General features: G+C 39.4%; 1 protein-coding gene across 1 annotated transcript; it reads right to left on the reverse strand.

The window, feature by feature from the left end:
- Positions 1-12,557: 12,557 nt before the first annotated feature.
- LOC137272423 (3-oxoacyl-[acyl-carrier-protein] reductase FabG-like) lies at positions 12,558-22,265 on the reverse strand. The gene is made up of 9 exons (XM_067804804.1): positions 21,944-22,265; positions 20,796-20,935; positions 19,656-19,748; positions 18,936-19,074; positions 17,690-17,730; positions 17,165-17,234; positions 16,209-16,245; positions 14,839-14,914; positions 12,558-13,411 (listed from the first exon to the last, which is right to left on the reverse strand). The coding sequence occupies exons 1-9, from the start codon at positions 21,978-21,980 to the stop codon at positions 13,256-13,258; spliced, it is 789 nt and encodes a 262-aa protein (XP_067660905.1). The 5' UTR covers positions 21,981-22,265; the 3' UTR covers positions 12,558-13,255.
- Between the last annotated feature and the right edge of the window lie 738 nt (positions 22,266-23,003).

Here is a 23,003-nt window from a genome sequence, read left to right on the forward strand (position 1 = left end):
GAGGTTTTATGGGGTAATCTCCTATTTGTCAGACAATAGGGGTATGTCACTCGCTTGTTTTCTTTACCATTTGTACCAATTAGTATGCGCCTCGTCATGCTCCAATGCACACAGTGACCTGATTCGTTTCCATCGCAACTTAGGCTGCGTTTAACAGTACTTCAGCCAGTTTACTGTATGAGTCGAAATCTTACAATGAATGAATGAATGAATGAATGAATAACAAGAAGTATATGTGAATGAATGAAAGAAATAATAAAAGAAAGAAGTGCATATGTGAATGAATGAGAAAGATATAATAAAAGAAAGAAGTACATGTGTGAATGAATGAAAGAATAAATGATACACCACGGCCATCCCTTCCAAAACATGCTAAAGGACGCAAAACTATCGTTAGATCACATGTGTTAACATCAGCTTGTTATTGTCTCCCGGTCAGACGTAACAATTTTCAGACAGGTTAAAACAACAAACTATCTGGTTGACTGCACAGCTGCCTGTTGACGTAGTATACCCACATCACCTACTTTTCCTGTGTAACCTTCATCTACATCACCATCCTTAAAGGGGCACTGATGCGGAGCAATTTCCGTGGACTGGTGTAAACGTTTGTTATTGTTTTTCTCCCGTGAGTACCCGGATGATATCCCAGAATTCGTGACTGGTTCGTGACCTCTGCTGCGCATTCCGTAAGCGCAACTGATAGTTTAATTATAGACAGATCAACTTAGGTGAAGTCATGTTTACTTCATTACAAATGTATTATGAAAACAAATGAAACACTTTGAAGGTTAATCATCTGCCAGTGGTAGAAATGGTAAAAAATGACTAGGACAGAAAAATAACGAAGCCAATGTACGTCTCTATATGTTGTCTCATAACCCTGATTAGTTTATTGTCATATTTGTATGATTCTGAAAATTAATAAAAGAACACACGACCTGCTTATACTCATAGTAAATTTCTAACATAACAGCAACATTTATACATTGTCAATGTGGATCCTATTTCACACACATACGCGATCTAGTGTGTGTTTTCTGTCATACAGATTCTGCTGAATGCTACAACAAATAAATTAAAACAAAATGCAAATAATGAATGTAAAACAGACTAATTTTATAACAACAATATCAGGCTACTACCTTGTTCAGGAATGCATCCATCAATATCCACATAAAAGAAATCGTATTCCATTCATCTGCAGCTGGTAAATAATCATGCTCTGTGTCGTGTGTCTTACAACTGTCTAGTTTGCGAAAAAGTAACACATCGTTTCACGTCTTTCGTTAGTGAAAACCAGATAAACCTCTCATTGGTCTCCCAAGATAGCACACCTGGCAACTAATTGTATGATGTCCACTATTTTAAGTAATTTAGTTAACCAATAATGAAAAATCAATCAATGAGCGCAAGGGTGGTTAATTCTTTGAAGGGAGGATGTTGTTTTTGCACTCACTCTTTACGACAGGGTGTAGTCATCTACACACACTGCCTTTTGACAAATCCGCTAGGAGATAAAAGTAATTAATCAATCAGTGTGTTATCGGTTAATCCTTTGATTGATGTTTGTTTTTGTAACTCGGCTGATAAACCCTCTTGCATCACTTACATGCACATATTACATAACATACAATACATTTGCAATTACAGACCTTAATTTATAATGTTGAGTATTTACTCCAAACAGGAGAAATGCCACATGGGAACCTTTGTTGAGTAACCGAAGTGGTGTTACTACTAATTATACCTGTTATAAATTCGTTAATTGACCATCCAGAGAAGGATGACAAATAACACGTGTAGGTTCAAACGCGAGTTACAGCAAGGAAGATGTAATCTCTGTGTCGCATGCAGCCTGAAAACACTTATGGGCCGAAACTGTTTTGCAGATACCAACGGAATTTCGTTACAAAAGGAATACACACAGGCATTTGCTGTGTACTTGGGTAAATAGGTGAAATAAGGGGTTTTTACGTAAGAAAATTTTCAGATTTCTCTACCAAAGGAAAAGTCATCGTTTTTTGTTTACGAATTCAAATAAATCAACTGTGTGTTTTTATTATCATAAATAATAAACCATTGTAGCTACCATAGCTATCAAAATTGACGTATGATATTTGCTATCACAGCTGAACCAACACTCAAAACTATATATGTAAAGCTTTGCAATCTTCCATACTGAAACAAATGGCTTGCTACGTGCCTGTAGACATCATATTTTCATGTAACATGATTAAATATCGATGTGAAAAACACACAAGTAGGATCAAATTGGATCAGTAACTATACCATCCAAGCATCCGAAAAGAACTACACTGCTGGGATATTTGGTTACGATCAGACAAGGAATACCATGGATATTTTTAACAAATGGCATATGATGGGCATCCGGCCTCCTGACTGTTTAGGCGAAGAAATTCTGCTAATATGGACAGGAGCCCAGTTCCTTTGTCCGTCACGGTCGAAGGAGCGGGCCCTGACCAATTTGCGGTTTGGTTTCGTGATTAGACCGTTGGCGAGAAACATTATTCGCTCCGCATCAGTGCCCCTTTAATATATTGAGCAGAGAGCACAGAAGGCCCTATATCTGTAACCACTGAACCGTGGCGTCTCTGTGCTCCCAAGTTCCCAAGTGGAGGTGTCCTTCTCTACCTCTTCCATTAATCTTTAAAACATCTAACAAGCTCAACGCATGCATCTTTTTTTTATTAAAATGTGATGTTATACATAATCATAAGAGTATTTTGTACGTATTATTCAGTTGATAAATTATTATTTTATGATACATATATGTATGACCCGCTGGACAGATCTAGGGCATTTTGTGTTAATTTACCATTTCCATTTTCATAATGCTTAGAAAAGACACTCATTAATCTCTATCACAGAGTTATGTCATTCCTTCACTCCAACATGGTTGCTAAATCCCCTATGATCATAGTATATCGACTCTCCCATACCCAATTCACCTAATCCTGAGAGATCAACCAGTCAGGACATACCCACATCGCCTAATTAATTTTCCGTACCTATCGAGCAAAAAAATACATAAAATGGGAGAACGCCTTGTTAACTAATGGGAGTGAGCCTTGTAGGGAGTACCCTCACTCTCACAAACCCACGTATTGAGGAGAGGCGGTCGTGTTTGTCGGGGATTTTTCTGGCTTTGCTAAATAAATCGTACATAAACATGTAAAATATTTGCTTTGATTCTGTACCTACCCACATTATGACATTGAGACCATTTTGATTTATCGAGTAAAATACGATTGAATAGTTTTGAGTTTGAATCTGCCACTTTAGCGCTCTATCTTTTTAAATGGGGCGTGCATACTAATATTTAGGTGGTTTTTAGTATTCCATCTATTTGTTTAAACTAATTGATTTATCTGCTTTTGCTTTGTTTGGGTTTTTTAACTGCTAGTGGCCTAGCGAGTGAGTCTGCTTTGATACCTGTAAATTTATTCTGACGTTTGACGAGCGGGACGTAAACAAGAACATTTATGGAGCCCCTTCATCAATACGTATTAAAGTTTTTGAAGCATTATTCTAGACCAGTATTTGTACACAACTGATGAAATGTACCTGAAAGATCAAGGTTTATACGAACGCACAGGGCACATTTCTCCTACCCCATTTAAGAATGTCCATTTCTGATTGGTTCACGTGGCCTTGCGAGGGAGAATAGATCATTAAGTTTTACCCCGCCACGTGGGAAAAGCCTGCATCCACGGCAGTCCGTGAACTGTAAAGCAGTGGTTCGAATCGACTATAGTTAGTACCATGTTAATATAATACATGGTTTCAGCTTGTTTTGATGCTCTATTTACATAAAGTAATATTTAAACATTCGTTATGGTAAATACGTTGTAGCAATATGATGAAGAGTATGCGGGTTTTCTTCATCCCATTTCATCCACCGATGAGAATGGTGGTATCCTCTTTTGGTTCACACCCGGATTGTCGAATGTTTTATCAAATACACAACAGGACTGTCGAAAAGCAGTGCAGTGTGACAGTGCTCAACACTGTTCTAATGACACCCGGAGCGTCGACTGCCTTGGAGAACTTGTGCCAGTGAATAGCAGAAGACTCGTCTCTACGCTAATTAACGAGCTAAAAAACACATACACAAAGACATCGGTGAAAGAATGAGCTGTGGAACCAATTCCTGAATGATAGTCGTTGCACGAACAGTAGTCGAGAAAGTTGGCGTCATCGTGAATCGAGGGTCTGTGAGCAATGTAAACTGCATATTGTGACACAGTGGCCACAATAAAGAATAAAGAACTTGACAGAAGGCTTCAGCGCCTCCACGAGCAGCTCCAACGACAAGAGATTTCCGTAATCAGCTGCGCTCACCAGACTGTCTGTCTCGCTCATAGTGACCACATTACTGTACTTTATAACGTATTTGGTTTTCCTTCATGTCCGGAGCGTCGAAAGCCATAGTGTTGACACCTGATTACCTCCTTACTTGATACCCGAAACATCGAATTTACAAAATTTTCAATTCAATTTTAGACAGCCCAGGCAAGTTGTTTGTTTAAGGAGTGAGAGGATTAGGAGGCATGGTCGACTAGATTTATTTGTTTAACTAATCTCACACGGCCTTCACCTATAGAGGGAATGATTTCTGTTCAGTTATGACATTTATGTTCTCCATAGGTCTTACTTTCGCCACACATCTCCATGTTGTTGTATATTTGTGTGTTTTGTAACTCTGATTGGGACTGGTGAACAAGCTTTACAGTACCTCACCCATACAGCATATAATACAAAATATAAATGAAGCATGTCTCGTCATCCATATGAACTATCATATAATAACATATGCATACATATCATTACATCAAATACAACTATCATATAAGTAAACATGAAAAATAGAGTTATAGTTTGTTGTGTCTGACTAGCTCTTTGTAGAAACACTGAACATTTGTGAGAAGGTTTTCGACAAGTTAATTAGTTTCCTGTTAAAATTAAAAATCAAGCTTTGTGTTTTATGATAAAATCGTGGACGGATTAAACTATTTCCTGGTTTTCACAGTGAATAAGTTCTTTTCTGTTCACCGAAGTCATCATAGACCACAGTGAGAAAAGGTCGATCTTCAAGCAGTAAGGAAGACCATGATAGCGTATGGAGTACGTGTGTCTTGGTCATCTCCTTCGTTACCCCCTCCCCCGAATCCACACCCCACCAGGGCGTGTAGGACTTGTCCCGGTGGATAAAAAGCAACTCCTATAACCCCATATACCCCTAATCACAATGCTATAATTTGTCGTTTTTGTGTATCCGGTTTTGTGTATTCTGTAATATTGTATAGTACTGGTGAAGTGTTAATCAAAGCAATAGTTTGCCTGCTAAACGAACCACATTCTTTGAGAATCAAAATATGTTTTAAGCACATTTCCAGAATTGAAATGCAGCATGCACACAATAACTAAATTGGAAGGAATATCGTGCCGGACAAGGTTTTCCAGAGCACATGCACATAAATGTCAATGTCTTTGAAAGACTAATACGTGCAGGTTTTGCAAAAGGACAAAGCAGGTATGCTTGAAGGTCACATGCAAAGTAAAACACAACTTTGCAGATTCTGGTACCTTTCGGTATGCACTTACTGAAACAAATCATAAAAAATGCCAATTCAACCTATAATGTTGAAAAAAACGCGATGAAATAAAAGCCCGCCCGAGTTCAAACGTTTCACTAAATTCCCCCCAGCGCTGGGGGGAAAACTGGTTTCAACAGCTGTGCTGCGCTGCGTCCATAACGCATGCGCAGTGAATAGGTTCGCGGAGCTTGAAACAGTATGCATGCCCAGAGTCTGAGGTCGTGAGCAGTAGTCTAATCTTGTTGTGTACACAAACAAGTAAATGATCTACTCGTTACGTAAAAAAAACATGTTGATTGTGGTAAGCAGTCTCTGTCACAGAGAAAGCTGAGTGTCTGGTTTATTCACACCTATTCATCTGCCTGCCTGTCTGCTAAAGACAACATGCAGTACACAGCTTCAATCATTGACCACGTGTAATTTGAACTTAACACCTATCAGAGTATACGACATAAAAAAAATAAGTTGATTTATGATTCGTGCACCCGAGTCCCGTCTCTGCCACATTATGTAATTAGGCACGTGTGATACACATGACATGTTTTTATGTCTGTGGGTTGCAAACAAACTACATTCACTTTTTTCGGATGACTGGATCTGACGGAAACTGGTGCAAACTCTTGTCAGTTTCAAGTCCTGCCTTGTACTTGGACCAATGACAGATTCCAGCCACGCAGTAGTTTACCATCTCTACTGATGTCATTTTTGATTGGATCGAGCGCAAATTCGGAGAACATGTATTTTCAAAACCCAACATCTCTATATACATTCTTCATGGATAACGACTGGTTTTAGTGTATATGATTTTGTTTGGCAACAGTACATGAATCCATACTGAAACGACGCATCAAGTACACAAAAAGAAGTTGTTATCCATAAAGAATCTTACTTTCTTGTGACTCGCTATACTTCTAAAATGCCCATCAAACAGATCATCTGTCTGTACACACAATGAACCCTCAGCAGATCAGCAAATGAAACAGCCAATCAGAATCCGTCGTTCCACTTGAGTGCACATCCAGGTGCTAAGACTGGGTTCGGTCTCCCGAGGGCTTCGTTTCGGGGGAAGTAAGCCCAAGTACAAAATATTGCACTTTTGAATCGCGATTGTACGCTTATAATTTTGTTTATTTGTTTTTTTCAAAGCAGCAATGTATATTATATGTCATGAATAAGTGATAAATGTGTTTTAATTATGTTTGATTTTTTGGTTGCATGTGACCTTTGACAAAGTTCTTGCCAAGGAGGTTTATACACAACACCAAAACCAACTGGTCAGCTCGACGCCTTATAAAACAATCAATTCGAGATTTCCTTTGAATGTGAGATATTTGGCTGCGCGTCTTGCACAATCAGTCTTTTTCATCCATATATACTCACGAACACCTGTTCATTTCAAAGCTGGTGTCCCCTAATGACCTAATGTGATCCATGGATGAATTTTGTATATGACAAGTAAAATACACTTGAAAGCGGCAGCTGTTTTACTCCAATAAACAAGACCAGCGGACGAGACATGACTTTTTCGGCGCAAATTGTCGTAGGCGCTTTGCGGAAAATACTTAAGTGAACGCGGAAGAAACAGAAAGCGTCATCGTTCCGCTCAGTTTCCATTGTCTTTGCGAGTTATGCTGAGATACTCAACAAACTGAGATAAAAGTCAAAATGATGAAAAAGTGGAAATCAGTGTGTGGATTAGAAGTTGAAAATCACTTATGAAGTCTCTGACAAAGTAATATGTGTTCAGGTCATGATCATTTGAAAAAAAACCCGAAAGTTCTATGGATATACAACTTCTTATAAGGTAAGCAGCATTTCGGCGTAGCTGTTAAACTCGTTATCAAGAAAGGGATATCTACGGGGTAGTCCTGTAAGTTAAACCTTTGTTTTGGGTCGAGGTCGAAATCGTTTGGTGTAGTTTCAACGGTGTTGTTTTATAGGATTAGACACGGATTTTCTATAAAAAAGTAAAATGTGTGTCCCCAGGAAACGAAATAAGACACGTGTACCAGAATGTAAGTGAATCGATGTTAGCGAGTTCACTCAGTGACCTCAGTTAATAAAATGGGCTTTCAGTTCACTCCTTCCATTAGTAATGAGTTATTTAGTTTCTTGATAAAATTGCTTGCAAGGTGAATGTTGGAAATGACAGTTTTCATGATCATTTTAACAACTTCAGTTATGGCAAATGCGCTGCTATGCTTCACGTTTCTTCCTACTTATTTTACGGGAAGATACCTTTGTGTAAACGGTTATATGTTCATTTTGAGAAATGGTAAAAAGGGAGAATGTATCTCGTGAAAATGAATTTTGAAAGACTGCAGATCAACAGTTCCAGTTGTCTCAACAACATAATTTCTAACATACTTAGAGACCACAATCACGAAAGCCAAAGTAAATCTTTTCGAGTGTAGCAAAATAGTGAAAATTTATTTAAAAAATAGGAAAGTAAACGCAAAGTCAATCTTGATTACATTACGTATTCCTCATAGCCCGATATAATGATTACACATTAATAGTATGGATACGTTAATACGTTAATCTATAGTTTAAACCAATCTCCTCAAGTAATCGTGACTGGATTGGCAAGCATAAACATACATATCAATGCCGCTCCATACCAATGATCTAATTACATAACATACATGATAACAACACTTCATGTTCCGCTCGTCAAACGTCAGAATAAATTTACAGTTATCAAAGCACACTAGCAGTGAAAAACACAACAAAACAAAAACAAATAAATTAATAAATCCAAATGAATAGATGGAATACTAAAAACCACCAAAATATGCACGCCCCCTTTAAAAAGGTAGAGTGCAAAAGTGGCAAACCGGTAAAATATGCCAAGATTCAAACTCAAAACTATACAATCGTATTTTACTCGATAAATCAGAATGGTCTCAATGTCATAATGTGGGTAGATACAGAATCAAAGCAAAATATTGTACATATATGTATCATGAAATAATAATTTATCAACTGAATAATTCATACAAAATACTCTTATGATATGTATAACATCACATTTGAGTAAAAAGTTGCATGCGTTGAGCTTGTTAGATGTTTTAAAGATTAATGGAAGAGGTAGAGAAGGACACCCCCACTTGGGAACTTGGGAGCACAGAGACGCCACGGTTCAGTTGTTACAGCTATAGGGCCTTCTTTTGCTCTCTGCTCAATATATTAAGGATGGTGATGTAGATGAAGGTTACGCAGGAAAAGTAGGTGATGTGGGTATACTACGTCAACAGGCAGCTGTGCAGTCAACCAGATAGTTTGTTGTTTTAACCTGTCTGACAATTGTTACGTCTGACCAGGGAGACAATAACAAGCTGATGTTAACACATGTGATCTAACGATAGTTTTGCGTTCTGTAGCATGTTTTGGAAGGGATGGCCGTGGTGTATCATTTATTCTTTCATTCATTCACATATGTACTTCTTTCTTTTATTATATCTTTCTCATTCATTCACATATGCACTTCTTTCTTTTATCATTTCTTTCATTCATTCACATATACTCCTTGCTATTCATTCATTCATTCATTCATTGTAAGATTTCGGCTGATACAGTAAACCGGCTGAAGTACTGTTAAACGCAGCCTAAGTTGCGATGGAAACGAATCAGGTCACTGTGTGCATTGGAGCATGACGAGGCGCATACTAATTGGTACAAATGGTAAAGAAAACAAGCGAGTGACATACCCCTGTTGTAGATTATTTCTGGTCTGACAAATAGGAGAATACCCCATAAAACCTTGGACGAAGAAAAGCCGGGACTGGCAAACGGGAATTACTAAAAATGGAGACCACACTATTAAAACGAGACATGCTAAACTGGGTAGGTACACTTAAAACTACTAGGTAGGTACATTTGGCGAACGTCAGTGGAATTGACAAGACATATTTCAATACAGTTTAAAGATCTCACAACACCGTTTATTAGTGTGTCCCAGCATAGTCACTGGAGTTTGGTTACTCTTGATTAAGGCTTTCACAAATAACTTCAACTTCATAGATATAGGTTGAATTTTGTTATATTTATAGAATACTTAAATTCAAAAGAATCTCAAGGCTTAGTATTCTAAGTGTACTGTATATGTTGCAGGAAGTAAAGCTCTTTGTTCGGGACCCGTGAAGATCTGGAGTAGAAGAGGGCTTCAACAACCCATGCTTGCCATAAAAGGCGACTATGCGTGTCGTAAGAGGCGACTAACGGGATCGGGTGGTCTGGCTCGCTGACTTGGCTGACACATGTCATCAGTTCCCAATTGTGCAGGTCGATGCTCATGCCGTTGATCACTGGATTGTCTGATCCAAACTCGATTATCTACAAACCACCGCCATATTGCTGGGATATTGCTGAGTGCGACATAAAATTTAAAACTCACGAAATTAAACTGAATTGTCATTAGAATTTCATCTATTTTTAAACCATATGTTTGCAAAATAAAGAAAACTAGCAAACGAAAATATTTTCGCCCACGAGCGACATTAGTCGAATTAAGACCCCAATGATTTCATTTTTTTTGTCGTGATACTTATAAACACACTCTCATTTATAAATTTACAACCTCCAAGACAATAAAAAAAACTATGAAAATTGAAGTGGAAGTCTAGATTCTTGTACTTGTTACAAATTAGCAGAATTAAGTCAAAATGAGTTGAAGTTTGTGCCATGATACTTACATATATATTCTCATACATTTACAACCTTCAAAACACAGGAAAAGATGTATTTTGAGTAAAAGTAATTATTCTGGCATATCTTTTTAAAATCTTCCTGAACTCGCAAAATTAAGTCACAATCAGTTCAATTTTGTGTCATGATACTCACAATGCCACTTTCATTCATTTACATCCTCCAAAACATTAGAAAAGATGCATTTGGAGTGGAAAGGAAATATTCTCTCTTATGGGCCTAATGTTTTTCGCCCATGGGCAAGATGTTTTTGAAAATCGGTCTCAGTTAGCAGAATTAAATCAAAATGAGTTGAATTTTGTGCCATGATACTCATAAATACATCCTCATTCATTTACAACCTCCAAACCACAGGAAAAGATGTATTTTGAGTGAAGGCAAATATTCTCGCCCATGGGCCAAAATGTCTTTCTCCCATGGGCGACAGTTTTCAAAATTGCTCTCATTTAGAGGAATTAAGTCAAAATGAGTTGAAATTTCTGTCATGATACTCATAAATGTACTTTCATTCATTTACATCCTCCAAATATTGGAAAAGATGTGTTTGGGGTAAGAGGAAATATTCTCGCCCATGGACCAAAATGTTTTTCGCCCATGTGTGAGATTTTGTTAAATAGCTCTAAATTAACGGAATTAATTCAAAATGAGTTGAATTTTGTGATATGATACTTATGAACATACTTTCCAAAACATGGGAAAAGGTGTATTTTGAGTAAAAGTAAATGTTCTCACCCATGGGCCAAATGGTTTTCGCCCATGGGCGAGGCGTTTTGGAAAATCACTCTAAATTAACCGAATTAAGTCAAAATAAGCTTAATTTCGTGTCAAGACACTAATAAATACACGTTCATTTATTGAAAAGCTGCAAAGCCTGGAAAAAAACATGTAGTTTCAATGAAATTAATTATTCTCGTCCATGGGCCAATATGTTTTTCACCCATGGGCAAAGATTTTTAAAAATCGCTGTCAGTTAGCAGAGTCAAGTCACAACAAGCTGAAATTTGTGTCATGATACTTATTAACATTTTTTCATTCATTTACAACCTCCAAAACATTTATTCTGGATGAAATTAAACACTTTCGCCCATGGGCCTGCCCATGGGCCTACCCATTGGCCACTGTTCGCCCATGGGCGTGCCCATGGGCGAGCGAGTTATGTAACACTTTTTTACACGCTTATTTTGACCATTATATTTACACATATCTGTGAACAGCACGAAACTTCACAATGTAATCAAGGAAACACTGCACCCGTGTACTACGGAGCTACCTATACTGGTACTACTCAGAAAAAGTACGTAAACATAATTCTGGGAGGAAAAACAACAACACAAATAATACCGATTGAACTAGCGGTATATATTATGATTTTGACAAGTTAATGGTGTAAATTTTGTTAAACTGTGTGTCGAGCCAGCGGACGGAACCCGTCTAGTTCAATATTGTTTTATCACCAAATAACTGCTGATGTAACTAAACATACAATGTCTGGTTGGCAGGTTGGTTAGTTGGGTGGCTGGTTAATCAATCAGCATTAATCCAGCTATATGTCAACAGTACAGTCCAATCCAGTGATCAACATTATGAACATCAATCTACACAAGTGTCAATCAAGTCCGCGTCCAGACCAACCGAACCCGTGAATTGCCTATTACAACAAGCATTGGCTGCTGAAATGGGGTGACTATTGAGGGGGAAACAACTATTGCGATAGCGATAGTCTGTTGCGACCTACTATTCCAATACTATTGCAATAGTCTTTCCCCTTTAATTGTCTCATTTGAAGTCATTTTCCGAATGAATGTATTGTTTATATGGAATAAAAACAAGTTGGGTTAGTTTCAGTCTCTTCAAATAACTGACAAGAAACCTGAAACCTAGATCAAGTAAACGGTTAAAACACAAACTCAATGAAGCTGCAGCTGCAAGTCTGCTCCCAAACATTCCAGCTCCCAGCTGGATATTGCGCTGCGCATTTATCAACGGAAGCCAATTGCTAAACTATCGATAGTCACACATACTATCGATTCATCGATAGTTCTTTTTTTTCATTTCTATCATCGATTAATTACTATCGAAGATTCAGCAATTGCAATCCATCGAGCCCTATTGCCTTCACCTGTTCTTCACGCATAGATTAAGCATTGCAAGGAAACTCATCCAAACCTCAGGAAAACATGCTACCTGAATCAAGTGGAATAATTAGAAGAGATAATAGAAACGCAAAAAGAACGATAAATTGTTCTTTATTCTGACAAGAGAAGCACACTTGGCAAAACATGATTAATGCCACATGACTTTATCAATTGAAACCATTTTCAATATTCTCGCATACAATCCTTATATTCCCAGTATAAAGGACACTCGTGATGAATTCTCTATATTATTTTAGCATTATTTCCTTTTCCAGAAATAATGCATCAAACTTACCATCAGGAACCGAAAGTCCTATACGTAGATATCATGCGCAGTGTTACATATTTTCCACGGCCTCGTGAATCAAAATAATCAACCTGTTAACTTCTGTAGGGCATACTTATTCGCTGAGAAAAATTGTTCCTCGGTTATCTAAACAACTACGCAGGGTTAAATGCTCTAGTTAAATGATAAACAGCTATACTGCCAAATACGCGCCTTCCTCTGCGTGTGTGCTGGCGTGTGTGTGCGTGCGTGTGCGTGAGAGAGAAATACATACTATGACTACGACCTACCAGCTCAAGCTGCAATAACTGTGTGATGTAATCGTTCTATGGAGGACGACTCTACTCTTACCAAGCATCAAGCGGTTTTACATATGCGACAATTCACTTCTCATCTTTATTACATATACGCTTTTTCCAAAAATAATCCAAGCTTATAAGCAGATCTGGTTTGACCATGTTGAATTTAACTGATGCGTCCTCAGCTTCGACTTCATAACCCGAGCTTCACTTCAAGGTACAGTGTCGACCTCCATCAACTAAAAGGATCTGTCCCGTCACGTAACTTGCAGCGTCGGAGGCAAGGTAGCCAATAGCTTCAGCAATGTCTTGGGGTGTTCCCAGTCTGCCGAGAGGCGTGGCATTGGCTTGTGCCTCCAGGAGCTGTAAATGTATAATAATAACCTTTCTTTAAATATTACCACAACGGTCATTCCTATTACAATCTCCCCTAAACATAGATCTGAAGACATCTCATTACACGTGTAATTCAGAACGGCCGATCAATCAGAGACTGCGAATGCGAAAATTGTTATAAACACGTGGCATTCCTATGTCATGAACGACTGATTCGTATCTACTTCTCGAGAGACATCTAAAAAGGATGACACTTTCTTTTGTCCTTGGAAAGTACCCCCATTCAGTCTCAGTCACTCTTCAGAAATTACCCACTGCACTGCAAATGAAGAATTCAAAATATATCTCTGTGCGTGGCCTGGCCCGAGAGTGGTCAGTCTGAAAGTAGTAACTGTTCCATAGTACCGTGAAGTTCGAGAAAAATTATTTCTGGCTGTCTGGTACCAACTGATGACAGTCATTTCTTGATCTGATTTTTATAATAACTGGCGTAACCAAAAATGTGATGTTCTGAATTATTTGACCAGTGGTACCACTTGTTAACTGCGGCATGGTATCTCAGTGAACTAGCACTATAAACCCTGCACTGTTAGAAATACAGCTTCGCGATGGAGAGTTTGCCACTTACCGTGGCAGCGGGTAATATTTTCAGTTGTCACCCTCCTTTGAGATATGACACGTAAATAGCGAATGCCACACAGCGAATAGCTAATAGGTCACACTGCATACGAATTATACGGATCGAGTGTCCGAATACCATAGGAAGGTCACGAGTTTCGTATAATTCGTACATAATGAGACCAACTGTGGTATTTTATTTATTATCCACGTTGTACATGCATAAATTGACAAAATAGAGTTTCTTTTGTTATTTTTATGGTTTCAAACGAAAAACCAAAACCGTTTTCAGAAAGACTTTGCGGACGAATGTTGTACTGTTGTACACTTTTTGCATGAAGTTACACTGCAATAACGTGAATTCACGTGCTTGTTATGAATGGAAACGTAGTTCGGTCACGTAACTGCATGAGAGGTCATCTCTCGTTATCCAACCAAATCGTTAGAATCTCAGGTGACGTCGTCACGACACACGCAGCTACCCGTACGTTGATCACGTGGGTAATACAGTACACAATTCCTCCGCAACCTCTGTATGAAGCCAGTTTCGTTTTGAAACCATAAAAATAACAAAAATACAATATTTGGTCAATTTAATATATGTGAGACGTGGGTAATAAATAAAATATCACACTCCGTCTCATTACATGCGAATTATACGATACTTGTGACCTCGTGATAAGGACACTCGATTGGTATACTTCGTATGTAATGAGACCTCGTGTAGTACTCTCTAGATCTACTGATGTAACAAGTGACGTGTATTTCGACACATCATACAGTGCTGATGAGATCTGTTTGACCAGCGTCAACGTTGTATAGAAATTTACACTCACCTTCTGTATCTCGTCGTCTTTGCCGTGGAGGACAGAACCTTCTCGTCCGAATATCGGAGTCGGCACAGCGCCTGGGCTAAAACAAAAATGGTGCAAATAGCTTAGATGCTAGTTTGACGCTGAACACAGACAGTGAGTTTTATCTGAGTGAGTGAGTAAATATTTAACGTCACATAGACAATCTCTCCTCCATATCGTGACGATTTTTATACGGGGTATGAGTGAGTGAGTGAGTTCAGTTTTACGCCTCACTTAGCAATATTCCAGCTATATGGTGGCGGTCTGTAAATAATCGAGTCTGGACCAGACAATCCAGTGATCAACAACATGAGCATCGATCTGCACAATTGGGAACCGATGACATGTGCCAACCAAGTCAGCAAGCCTGACCACCCGATCCCGTTGTCGCCTCTTACGACAAGCACAGTCGAGTTTTATGGCAAGCATGGGTTGCTGAAGGCCTGTTCTACCCCGGGACCTTCACGGGTATCAGGGGTATGAATGCACCGTATATGATAGTACTTGTGTTGATGGACAGCCAATTAGATATCTTGTTGTGATCGAAATTACAAAGTTGAACAGGGTGGGATTGTGTTGGTATTGATAGACTACATTCCTTCTTAGTAGATTTCATGCTGCATTCCAGTGTTAAATGAGACTTGGCTTGGGGCAGTTGGTACGCCTAGAAATATGATTCAGAACACCTTACAATCAACTTACAATAAAATACATATGATGTAGATTGACTACCGTTTAGTATCTAAATGTATATACACGGAACTAGTAATATCTAACTCCATTTAAAATAAAAAAGCAGTTTTAGTTAACTGGTAAAATCTGGAGTCACTGGAGTTTCCGCAGTGGAAAATAATGTGGTTCAGGGTATGTGAGGCCGACTTATTGTGTAATACTAATAGCATGATATATTGATAGAAATCAGAAAAAATATCGTGTTCCATAACTACTTTTGATTAGTACATATCAATTTGGGACAGATGATTTCCCTAAATACATATTCTGGAGTCACCGGCCGGAAAAAGGCAGACTGTTGGGTATAGTTCCGCCCCTCCCCCCTTTAAGTGTCTTTCTGCTGTCATCTATGTTACATAGTAAGGTTAGCTACACGCAGGCAACACTTAAAATCAACCAGCATTACTCGTCACTCACTAGGCATCAGTATTACAATATATTTTGGCGGCATTTAGAAGTTGTTATATATGACCAAGATCTTTAATTGTTTGACACGATGTTCCGGGGTCATTTGATGAAGGGGTCTGAAATGACTGTGAAATGTTGTGTGTCAAACTATTAAAAGAAGATTTATCCACAAAAGATCTTGGTCATCAATATTATGAACAGCTAATTCTCACTTCACAGAATTCACCCGAACTTTCTTGGGCGCGAGCTCTGCAAAAGAAAATAAATCTTGCATAAACATCTAGCATGTTACAATAAACATACAGATACTTTCGGTCACTCAAACAGTTTTTGCACCCTGTCTGTTTGAATGTTTGAAGTAAATGAGTGAGTTAAGATCGGCAATATTTCAGCCATATAGTGACTAAAACAAGGTGGAGATTTATAATGATTAAAATTAAATTATAAGCACTTCTCAACGAAGGACAGTAAAATAACTAGATCATCACAGATAGGTATTTACAATTAGTAATTAAATCTAAGTCAGTGTAACTATTGAGGACGATACGATATAAAATCGGGCTATAGATCGCCAACAACTCCGATTAACTGAAATAATCGAAGATTGGTCGCGGTGACCAACCGACCAAGAAATCGATCACATTTTCTCAATATCGAACACAAAGGATTTTGGAACGAATGTTTTAGTGTTTCAAATACTTGATAATGGAACGTATGTTTGAAACTGTCGGGGCCTTAAAACATGTTGTTGGGGTTTTTTTTAGAAAAATAACTGCACTAACTGAAAGGTCATAACTGAATAGTTGTTAAAGACTCCAGGAAGTTTACGTTCATGATATGTTAGCCATCACTTTAAAGTAGCAGGGTGCAGCATGTTATACATATCTGCAGTAACGCCTGGATAGAAAAATCTAAAAGATGACGCTAACAATTTTCAAAGACTTTCCGTTAGTAATAATATCATTTGTGAGATTTCAATCAATTACCTACACCAGTTTGTAGCAATTTAATTCGCCCTAGCAAGAGTATGCGAGTTCAGTTTTACACATCTTTTAGCAATATTCCAGCAATTTTTACAGTGGGGGACACCAGAAATTGTTTTCAAACAAGTCTTCAGCGTAACGGGCGAACGCTTTAACCACTATGTCACCCCACCTCCCCGACTCACCCAAAGCCAGGCACTGAGTGAACATGTCCAGGGCGGCTTTGCTGATGCAGTAGATTCCAGCCGTCGGCGTCTGGAACACATGCCACACTTGGAGTATCCCCATGGCAACAGATGATTTAACAAACGTTTTGGGGGTTTTTTTTGCTTTGTTAGATTTGGGGGCTCCATTTAAAATGTAATCTCAAGAACACTAGATCACGTGGCAATCACATTACAATTTACATTCATGTCAAGCGAGTCGGTAGATATTAGTGAGATGGGGTAACTCCGCGTACGTGACACGAAATTCAGGTAACCGGAAACTCGTTTATCAATATAGGAGGAACCGTGAACGTCCGGATAAATGAGTTTCGACTGCAGGATGACATAGTCAACCAAGTCAGCGATGTGGCCACTCGACCCGTTTGTCGCCTCTCACGACAAACATTGGTTAGTGAAGACCAATTATAACCAGGGTCCTTCACGGGTCCCAAATATAAAAAAATGACCAAACATTTCATAAAGGAAAAAAAAAGCTTTACTCACCGCCCTAGCCCCGAAAACACTTGAAATGTTTACAATGTTCCCTGCAACGATAATCATGTTAAATTCTTCAAAGGAAAAAACAGTGTTTGGTGGCATTGAATTACACCATTTCACGTTTTACAAGAATGCACAATATTACGATGGTTGGTACATCATAGAATATTATTTGCAAGTCAAAAGTATACAAATAATACTATTTATTTAATGGCTTCAAAAACGGTTTCTAGTTGTAGCCCTTGTCCACTACCTTGAGCATCCAGCAGTCTAACACCAAATTCACCCTTCTGTTGATGCCTTGGTGTCTCGTGTGGGTTTTCTTATAAACGAGTCATTTTGCAATTCATCGTTCTCATTTGGAGACAAAGGCACAATACACACCCTAAGTCACCTCAACGTGTACCCATTAGTAGAGATGTGTATTGGCAAATGAAATGTATTGCAATACAGTGGAAGCTGTCATAACTGGCATCTGACCAATCCGGCAAGTTGTCAACACCAGTATATAATCTCAGTTTCGTCCGTGGCTTGTGCTTTTATCATAAGCTCTACAATCCGGCATTCTGTCTGAACAGGATTAGTTTTTCAGTCCCGATCACTGCCGGTTTAGACAGCTTCCACTGTATATTGCGATTCAGGCACCCTTATTGCAATACCTATTGCGATATATTGGAAACTGAAGTGTTTGACAGTAAGTACCGCTAATTACACATGTCGATCCTATTTTCTACATTAGTCCCCATATGTATCTCATGGCTCTGATAGCAGCAATCTCAAAATCAACTTGCTTAGTCAGGGAGTCTTGCTTAGTCTATTTTCTTTTACTAACAATTCGTAGTATTACAGCATGCCGTCATTGCATAACGTAGGAAATTCTTGTTGTGAATGCAAATTTTAATTCAAAACGTAAGGATGATCACAAAGAACTTTATATGTTGTTTTTTACCCAATATACCAAATTTCAGAAGTAATATTGCAATACGTATCGTTTGAAAAGCGTATTGCGATATACCGGTAATACCGTGAAGCCCTACCCATGAGGCTCTTCTCTGATGTACCCACCTTATGTGCCAACAGATACGCCCGATATTCCGCCAGATGTACCCACACTGCGTCTTCTAGAGATATACCCACCATACGTCAACCCCACCCCCACCCCCACCCCCACCCCTACCCCACCCCCGGGGATGTACTCACCCTGCGTCTCCAACAGATGCATCCACCCTGTCTCTACCCTAAAGTTACCCACCTTGCGTCTTCTCCAAGTGGGGGACTGCCACCTGTGACAGGAGGAAGGGCACCTTCATGTTGAGGTCCATCGTCTGGTCGAACTGGGACTCCGACATCCCCATGGACTCCCCGGGGAAGAACAAACCTGCGTTGTTTACCTGCAGTACAGGTGGGAGAGGGGAGACAAACGGATGATCAACACTTACACCCAGTCATACACGTGTAGCCGTAAATCAAAAAGCATCCTAAAATTACGATTGTATATACACTCTTCAAAAAAAGAAACGCAAAATGAAATTGAAAAATGATACTTACAATTTTGTACACGTATGTAAACTCAAACATTTTTTAGGGTTGCACAGAGAGTAAGTGGGGAATTAATCCCGAAATACCGGGTGTGTTCTTTCTTTTGTCTGTTTGTCTGTGAGTTTATATAACTCAGACACTAGATGGTCGGTCACCGGTTTTTAACATCTTTCTTTTGTCTGTTAGATTATAACATATGGTCGGTCACCGGTTGTGCTATTTTAACATCTAATATACCCTACCCTAGCATGCTCAAAATTGCGTGATAAAAAATGTTCAAGTCTTTTTATGCTCAGACCAAAATCACACTTGTTGTATTGTGAGTATCAGGTCCCCCTAAGTAATGGAAGGAATTACGGCAAATTGGGGAGGGGATGAGTATGCTTATTTGCAATTCAGGCAATAAACGTCGGTGAGCGGTTGACACACGTACCAGTACGTCGAGTCTGCCAAACTTGGCAACCGTCTTTTCAATAGTGGCCGTCCGGAACGCCGCGTCAGTCAGGTCACCGTAATGGGTCCGAATCTGGAAGTCAAACGAGAGACGAATTCATCTGTTGTGTTATCACCTCCACTGCACTACACAGAATATGTAAATTAAACAAGAGGGGATATCATCTGTTATCATCTCCACTGTTCTACCCACAATCTCTACTCTGCATGTTATCACGTTTAAGGCCACACTCAGCGATACTCCCCCTATTATACATAGGCTAATAATGTGTCAGAGGGTATCGAATACTAACAATAGTTTACGGGTTAGCCTGGTGTTGTTCACGTTAAGTTTGAGCATACTGTTGGTCTCGTTGAGTTTGACCATGCTGTCGGTGACGTTGAGTTTGAGCGTGTTGTTGCTCACGTTATGTTTCAGGATACTGTTGGTGACGTTCAGTTTGACCATGCTGTCGTTGACCTTGAGTTTGAGCGTGTTGTTGCCCACTATGAATCTGAGCATACTGTTCCTCACTTTGAGTTTTAACATGCTGTTGCTCACTTTTAGTTTGAGCTGATGTATGTCATCTATGATATCATGATTCTTGTGTTGATAGCAATTACCGCTGCCATTCCACTTTCTATTGGATGAAAACAATCTGTGAGTCTTTCCATTTCTTCATTTACGGATGCATGTCATAGACTGAAGGCGACAAAAAATAAGGTGACACATGAAAGGTCAAGTGTCCTTTGTTCTTTTTTCAGGTTCCTTTGTAAGCTTTGTTTTGCGGTGTGGTTGAAATCTGGGAATACATACTGCGATGAAGTGGTGTTCCGTTTATCTTTTCCCTTAGTATAGCATCTGTTTGGAGTGTTGTGTAACAGCTTGAACTTTCAGACCGAAGTGCTCTTGGGGTTGAGTATAGCAGACAGTATTCATGCTTGAACATGTTACGTTTTGATATGTTCACCCACGATCTCACTCAGATAGGCGCACTGCGCGGATCGGAAGATACTATACCAAAATATTATCTGTGTTAATTCATAATGTATGTAAAAAGTCAACTGGGTGTGTCAGGTAATACTACCTGGTACTAATGGTGCACAAAACCGGAAGTACAATACACTTCACAACACTCACGTCATCAGCCGGTATCCCGCAGTTAGAGCATCGCTTGGCGACATCGTCCAGTCTCGTCTTATCTCGCCCCGTTAACGCGAGTTTGGCTCCATTTTTTGCAAAATGCAAAGCTGTTCCCTCCCCAAGTCCGGCACTAGCTCCTGGGGAATGGAGGAGCATGCATAAATAAATACAAACACGTAAAATAGGTTATGCAGATTATCGGTATGCCTGATGTTTATTATTTATGGTAAATACGTTTAGTACACAGCGTGTTTTTGTTTAACTGAATGGACGGAAGATCTAGAAAGTTTTATTGAACAATGGGATTCATATCCATTTGCAAATTAGTTACACATTCTTTCTTCGAAATTTTCTACCTTGGCTCTGCAAGGATCCGCACACAAACCAAAATAGCTAGTTCACTCATAAGCTTTCCCTTGAAGGTCCCGGGTGGAATAGGCCTTCAGCAATTCATGCTTGCCATAAAAGGCGACTATGCTTCTCGTAAGGGGCGACTAACGGGATCGGGTGGTTGACAAATGTCAACTTTTCCCAATTGTGCAGATCGATGCTCATATTGTTGATCACTGGATTGTCTGGTCCAAACTCCATTATTTACAGACCGCCGCCATACAGCTGGAATATTGCTGAGTGCGGCGTAAAACTAAACTCACTCACTCACTCACTCACTCACTCACAAGCCAACATACATAACTTTAGTACTTTCAGTGGGTCCATCAACCCATCTCACTCCCCGACACACATTAAATTCTGCACTATTTCTAAAAAACAAATCACTTACATTTGCTACAAATGACACCCGGCATACTGGAAATTAGCAGAATGAAAAATTACAGAAAATTGTCGTAAAGTCTTCTCCTGGAGGGACATGGCCGCGCTGGTGCTCTGTAACGATGACATTGCACATTCAGTAGGGCGATAACAAAAATGGCCCTCGTAACTCCCCGAAGCATTGTGGTGCTCCTGAGCTGACTTACAACATGCCCCGCTCTTGCACTGTGACGATGACATTGCACATCTAGTAAAAAACGAACAGGCATGATATGGCCCGCGTAACTCCCCGAAGCATTGATGGCGTTCCTGAGCTGACTTACAACATTCTACATGCATGCACATGTGCAGGAAAAACAGTTTGTCATATTTACCCGTAATAAGTACAACTCGGCCTGCGAAACTCGCCATCACGTCGCTTTTGCTGTTACTTTTGTCAACTGTCACGTTTCACTGGTACTCTTCGAGGTATAGTGTGTAAATTGAAAACGTTCAATAGACGTCACCGACGCTTTGTGGGCTGCTATCAATGTTGCCTGACCTAACGAATCATTTCGCTGATTCAGTAACGACGAAGTCACACAGAACGAGGCTGCCCGTAATGCCTTAGCTCTGACAGTCAGTGATAGCCGGCCTCACAGTGCATGAACCTTACTAGGTCGGTGCACATGCAAGGTTGGGATTGCACGGAGAAAGCCAACATGACCCAACCGCCGGCCTTAAACATGCAGCTGTAGATATCCATTACACCTCTTCACAATGTTTTTTTCACTAGGTGCACTCGTTATGCATTAACAACGCAGAAATTCTCATTCTAAAGGGCACGAGATAATCTATGTTGAGCACTCTGTTTATCATAAAACATTGCAACTAACGTTTCTTACCTTAGTTACAGAGATGGAACAAACAGCATGTTGGAATTAAACATACCTCCGATTATAATATGAATATATTACATGTTGTTTGGCAACCTGACACAGACGATGTCTGCACAAACTATAGGGTCGTCATTCCGTCTTACATCCACCAGGGCCTTATAACAGAGAGACAGGTCGAAACTCTTGCCAGAGTGAATAGTTCAAATCCACTGTCCTGTCTAATAGTGGTGACACTTAGTTTAATTGTCTTGCCATCTATGGTGACGATAGGTGCTCTACGACTTCGACGTCTGAACCTACTATGGTTTTGTCGCTGTGAAAGGTTCCTGGTTGTGTTCCTGTTGAGTTGTTTAGCCTTTTAAGGTGTCCAGGGCTCTGTTTCGAACATTATCTGTGCGGTTCACAACAAACGCCGGATGAACTTATACCATATGAAATAACATCTGTATCACATTTGCCATTTCAGCTGCAGTAGCAGTAAATGAGTGAAAAGGATGCACAGCCATAAAAAATAATAAAAAAAAAAATAAAACCTATAATAGGTTCACATGACGAG

This window comes from Haliotis asinina, chromosome 2 (genome assembly GCF_037392515.1).
Source record: "Haliotis asinina isolate JCU_RB_2024 chromosome 2, JCU_Hal_asi_v2, whole genome shotgun sequence".
Classification (NCBI taxonomy): Eukaryota; Metazoa; Mollusca; class Gastropoda; order Lepetellida; family Haliotidae; genus Haliotis; species Haliotis asinina.

Bases quoted from the DNA above. Each gene is read 5' to 3' on its own strand.
- LOC137272423 (XM_067804804.1), bottom strand. From the start codon at position 21,980: ATGGCGAGTTTCGCAGGCCGAGTTGTACTTATTACGG. The intron at 17,731-18,935 runs GTGGGTAACTTT...TTATCGTTGCAG, and splicing joins CCACTTGGAGAAGACGCAAG to GGAACATTGTAAACATTTCA. The intron at 16,246-17,164 runs GTGAGTCGGGGA...TTTCTTTTGCAG, and splicing joins CACTCAGTGCCTGGCTTTGG to AGCTCGCGCCCAAGAAAGTT.